We start from the raw sequence: 6,000 nt of genomic DNA on the forward strand, positions 1-6,000 counted from the left end.
AGAATAAAACTAGGTTAGATGATGTCAGGCACGTTACCTAATATTGCCAGCCTTAAAACTAATTCTCCATTTCAATGCTGTAAACATCTAAATGGGTCATTACTGTCTCCATAAAATTGTAGTATTGCCTTTTAATTCCATCAAAACTGTTTTGCCTGTGCATTGATGCAAATGTGCAAGTCACAGTAATTAGCACTTCACATTGCTTGGGACCTGGGTTCAATTCCATACTCCCTGCAGACTGTGTGGAGTTTGCACGTTGATCCTCGGGATGCTCTGGTTTCCTCCCACACTCCAAAGATGGGCGGGTTAGGTTGATCCGCCCTTTAGTATCAGGGAGGACTTAGCAGGACAAACACGCAGGGTTATTCGATAATTTCTGTCTGCCTCTGTCTAGACTGCGCATGATTTTGAACATCTCGATCAGATTTCCTCACAACTTTGAAAGCTATCACTATCTGTCTCTCAGCTTAAGGTACTTCCAAGTCTTATGCAATTTACAAAGTTGTAAGTATATCAAGTCTAACACTAATATATAGAAAAGATTATACTGCAAAGCAAACATGCACAATGAGAATAGAATAAAGGATTAACTGAATTAGCGATCAATATCCAAAATATCATGACAGTGGTTGAATGGTCTCTTTCTATGCTGTAATCACTTTACGATTTTGAGTCTTTAGGTGAAACTTTATTGAAGAAACTATGCAGCTGTAATTTTTCCAAAAAATACGCAACTTATATCAAAAAATAATTTATGCATGTCAGTCACATATAGAACAAGGAACGTTAATTTTTGAAGCTAAGACTCAAATATGTAAATCAAAAATTCAGAAAAATGTTCTATTCAATTACTGTATTGCGTTTTTCAGTTCAGCAATGATCTTCCATTTGATACCAATATATAATGCTGCCATTTCACATTGAGCAGTCCCAGTAAAACTGTCCCTAATGTAATAAGTAAATCAGCTAACCAATCATATTACAGAAGCAAAATAAACTAGGGAAAATCTTATCTAATCTTGACTATTCAATTTTTTTTATCTGAAAAAGCTATCCCAATGCAAATGACAAAAACACTTTTGAATTATTCAGGGTCAACTACTTAAATGTTAAATGTGCTTATTCCCAGAATGTTCCACAATTAAATGTTGCAGTACTGTGGTTTTGATTAGTTTGAAATTCAATTTCTTGTTCAGTCTGTCATTACAATAACAAATTATTGCTTTTATGCGTTACTGAAGTACTGAAAGCAAAATTAACTTACCAGTTTCCTGGATGTGAGTTGTAAGCTTTCTTTTCTTTTTCTTTTTCTTTTTGATTTCTGATACAGGTTTCTGTTCAGTCTCATCTTTTGTACTTTTTTGTCCTTCCTTCAACACCTCTGGAGCATTTTCCTGATCATTCACTGCCTCTTGAAGCATTTCATTTTGTTTAATCACTGTTGACATAAAGTTTAAGTTTGTTTACATAGAGTCCAAATCCACTGAAGGTTCAAGTATTAGATGTTCAAACGGTCTTAGACTTGGTTACATGTTAAACTGTTATATGGTGGTGGTAGACTATAAATAAATCAGCTCCAAGAGCAATACAAAAAAAACTCGCATAGAGTCTTCCATGATCTGATGTAATTTAAAGATCTGTGTGATCAACAAAGCACTTTTTGTTTTTTGAAGTGCAGTCACTGTTGTAAGGTAGGAAGTTTAAAGCAGGGTCCCACATAAAGCCAGAGAATCAGTCATGGCTCAGTTGGTGACATTCCTGCCTGACTCAGTAGGTTATGGGTTCATGTCATTTGTAGGTTATGAGCTCAAAAGTCTAAGCTGACTCTCCAGTAATAAGTAAGTACTGCTCTGTTGGAGACCCAATGCAAGGCTATCTTTGCCCTCTTCGGTGGATCCCGTGGCACGATTTGTCTAAGATTTGACCCACACACTGAAAAGGGCACTGTGATAGCAGACTGAACTTGCTGAGTTAGGTCTTGATAGGGAATCAATGTTGGTCAATGAATGGCGACAGGTGGATAGGACTTGTTTTTTTTTAAGCATGCCTTCACACACACACACAACACACACTTCTTCCCCCTTTGGGGAAGAATTCCCAAGCTGATTATCAGCCCATTGCATTGTGTTGTGAATGTGCCTTCCACGACCAGCAAGTCCTGGTGTTGGACTCGAACCCAGAGCTTCTGGTCCAGAGGCAAGTACTCTACCACTGTGCCACAAGACCTTTTTTTTTTGAACAGGAGTAGTGAAATTATCCTTGGTGTCCAAGATAATAGCCATCGCTTATCACATTGCTGCTTCTGGGAGTTTACAATGTGCAAAACGACAGCCACATTTCCTACATTACAACAGCAACTCCACTTCAAAAGTGCTTTATTTACTGTAAAAACTTGGACATCTGATCGTGAAAGACATTACTGAAATGCTAAGTTACTCTTCAGATAATGTGTTAGCTAAAATAAAAATATCAGCCAGGACACTGGGGAAGAACTCTCCTGCTCTTCTTCAAAGTAGTGCCATGAGATATTCTATATTCACCTGAGGGCAGACTGGGGTTAAGCTCAATACTTCATTCAAAAGCCTGCACCTTCAGTAGTGCAGCACTTCCACAGTACTGCAATGAGGTAGCAATGCTCTCAAATCTCTGAAGATTGCAGCCAAAATGTTCTTTACAAAGTTTAAACGCTGTAACATGATGAAGTATACCAAAGATGAGGTTAAACCTTCATTACTGCACTTCATTACAAAAATGAACCTTAGAAAAACATAACATGCTGAAATATTCAGGTCAATTAAGATCTGTGGTGTTAACACACAAGTTAGAATTTCAGCTTTAGACTTTTCAACCGAGCTGAAGTTTCTCCTCTCCATGAAAGATAATTGGATAGCTATTTTTTGTTTTGAGAGTAGGGAGTAATACTCATATGGAAGTGTGTGGGGGGGGGGGGGGGGGGCGGTGGTGGGGGAGACAGTGAATGGACAGGAAGCAGTTGGGATAAATGGGGTATTTTCTAGTTTGCAGGTGAGAATCAGTGATAGGGTTAACTATTTATGAAGAATATTCACAAAGATGCTGCGACAGTGATGTATCCACCTTTGCTGATGATGCAAAGCTTGGTGGGGATGTAAACTGTGAGAGTGACGCAGAGATATAACAGCAGGCTAAACAGGAGCAGCATGGTGGCTAGCACTGCTATCTTACAACGCTAAGGACCAGGTTCAATACCGAGAAGTTTGCATGTTCCCTCCACCTCTGCGTGGGATTCCTCCACTGTCCTCCTACAGCCCAAAGGTGTGCGGGTTAGGTGGACTGTCCACGGTAAATTGTGAGGTGGAGATACCAGCATTGGACTGAGGCAGGCACACTAAGTAGTCTCACAACACCAGATTAGAGTCCAAAGGTTTATTTGGAATCACGAGCTTTTGGAGCACTGCTCCTTCATCATCTGATGAAATGCTCCGTAAGCCTGTGATTCCAAATAAAACCTGTTGGGTTTTAACCTGGTGTTATGAAACTTTTTACGACAAATTTCCCCTAGGTTGGGGGAGGGGGTTAGAAGAGTAAATGGGTAAGGTTGGGAGGCGGGGGAACAGGACCTGGGTAAAATACACTCGGGGCAGTCTAGATGAGCCGAATGGCCTACATCTGCGCTACAGGGGTTCGATGAAGCAGCCCCCCCAAAAAAAAATGCAACGTGAGATTATTTCCCCCTTGATGTTCAGAATAGAGAAACAGAATAAAAAGAGAGGTTTGTAAATGTTCACAGAGAGGAGTTGGGTGAAGCCGCACAGGGCAGCGCGTTGCTCAGGAAGGCAGACAGCCGGTAATCCAGGGACCGGACCGCCGACTGTTGAGAGTCTCGGGCGCCGCTCGCCCGGAATCCCTTCCCCCCCCCGCTCCGCTCACCGCTCTCGGCCGCTACCGCCGCATTGATGTGTCTGATTTTGGCGTTTTTCTTCTCTAATTTCTTGCGGATGACTTTCATCTGAGTAAACGTCGCCATCTTAGCGCTGCACGTGAAGGCCCAGGACCCCGGAAGGAGGTGACCAGGGGAATGCCCGCAAACACCGATTTAATCAACCGCGTTCAAACCGCCCGCTTCAACATGAAATAAACTCACACACACATCCCTGCTAGAATTAAAACACAATCTCCCCCTCAAGTTATATCGCGATTCGACTTTCCGGGCGACAGATTTAAACAGCTATGGAATGCGCAGCCGCAGTAGCGGAGCAGTCAGCCTGGAGTCTGAGCTGAGTTTCGGAATGTCAGGGACCCCAATGCGTTGCACAGTTTCACTCACTATCCTGGCTGGAAGACAGTTCACATCTCTTTAACCCGCTCTTCACTCACATTGTCTGTACCTTTAAGACGTGATTACCTGTAAGGACTCGCATTCCAACCATTATCTTGCAAATTGAGTTTGTGTCTGTATATGCCCTGTTTGTGAATACAACTGGGTGGCACAGTGGCACATGGTGGATAACACTGCTGCTTCACAGCGCCAGGGATCTGGGTTGGATTCCGGGCTTGTGTCACTGTGTGTGGAGTTTGCACATTCTCCTTGTGTCTACGTGGGTTTCCTCTGGGTGCTCCGATTTCCTCCCATTGTCCAAAGATGTGTGGGTTAGGTTGATTGGCTATGCTAAAATTGTCTGTTAGTGTCCTGAGATGCATAACTTAGAGGGATTAGCGGGTAAATTTGTAGGGACATGGGGCAGGGCCTGGGTGGGATTGTGCTGGGTGCAGACTCGATGGGCCAAATGGCCTCTTTCTGCACTATAGTGTTTCTATGTTACAACTCCTCACTCACCTGAAGAAGGAGCGATACTCCGAAAGTTTGTGCTACCAAATTAACCTGTTGGACTTTAACCTGATGTAAGAGCAGGAGTAGGCCATCTAGCCCTTCGAGCCTGCTCCACTATTCAATATGATCATGGCTGATCTGAAGTGGATCAGTTCCACTTTTCCGTTTTCTCCCCATAACCCTTAATTCCCTTGTCTATCAAAAACCTATCTACATGTGACTTAAATATATTTAGCGAATGACACTTGTTTTATCTATTCTGCTCCTTTTGTCTTCTCAGTGAAATTTCATCTCAATTGGCCCATAATTTAAGAACATAAGAAACATTAGAACATAAGAAATAGGAGCAGGAGTAGACCATCTAGCCCTTTGAGCCTGCCCTGCCATTCAATAAGATCATGGCTGATCTGTCGTGGCTCAGTTCCACTTTCCCGCCTTCTCCCCATAACCCTTAATCCCCTTGCCTATCAAAAACCTATCTACCTGCGTCTTAAATATATTTAGCGAGGCAGCCTCCACCACTTCAACGGGCAGAGAATTCCAGAGATTCACCACCCTTTGAGTGAAGAAGTTCCTCCTCAACTCCGTTCTAAACCGTCCCCCCTTTATCTTGAGGCTGTGCCCCTTAGTCCTACTGTCCTTTCTGAGCGGGAAGAGTCTCTCCACCTCTATCCTATCCATCCCATTCATCATCTTATACGTCTCAATGAGATCTCCCCTCATTCTTCTAAACTCTAACGAGTACAAGCCTAGTTTATTCAGCCTCTCCTCATAGCTCAACCCCCTCAACCCCGGTATCAGCCTAGTAAACCTCCTCTGCACTCCCTCCAAGGCCAAAATATCCTTGTGTAAGTGCGGCGACCAAAACTGCACACAGTACTCCAGCTGCGGCCTCACCAGTGCCCTATACAGTTGCAGCAAGACCTTCCTACTTTTATATTCAATCCCCCTCGCTATGAAGGCCAGCATCCCATTCGCCTTCCTGACCACCTGCTGCACCTGCAAGCTGGGTTTTTGCGACTCATGCACAAGGACCCCGAGGTCCCTCTGCACCGTTGCATGCTGCAGTTTATCACCATGCAAGTAATAGTCCTTCCTACCATTATTCCTACCAAGGTGGACAACTTCACACTTGCCAACATTAAATTCCATTTGCCAGTTCCTGGCCCATTCGCCCAGCCTATCTA

General features: G+C 43.3%; 1 protein-coding gene across 1 annotated transcript in view; it reads right to left on the reverse strand.

Moving 5' to 3' along the window:
- The window catches only part of ddx18 (DEAD (Asp-Glu-Ala-Asp) box polypeptide 18), a 34,972-nt gene extending 30,943 nt beyond the window's left edge, over positions 1 to 4,029 (reverse strand). Inside the window, exons 1-2 of the mRNA XM_080199301.1 lie at positions 3,913 to 4,029; positions 1,268 to 1,441 (exon numbers count right to left, since the gene is read on the reverse strand). Coding sequence (XP_080055427.1) covers positions 1,268 to 1,441; positions 3,913 to 4,009 — 271 coding nt within the window. The 5' untranslated portion in view covers positions 4,010 to 4,029. The remainder of the gene's footprint in view (positions 1 to 1,267; positions 1,442 to 3,912) is intronic.
- Between the last annotated feature and the right edge of the window lie 1,971 nt (positions 4,030 to 6,000).

The sequence above is a fragment of the Carcharhinus amblyrhynchos genome, chromosome 11 (genome assembly GCF_965287045.1).
Source record: "Carcharhinus amblyrhynchos chromosome 11, sCarAmb.v2.hapA, whole genome shotgun sequence".
Classification (NCBI taxonomy): Eukaryota; Metazoa; Chordata; class Chondrichthyes; order Carcharhiniformes; family Carcharhinidae; genus Carcharhinus; species Carcharhinus amblyrhynchos.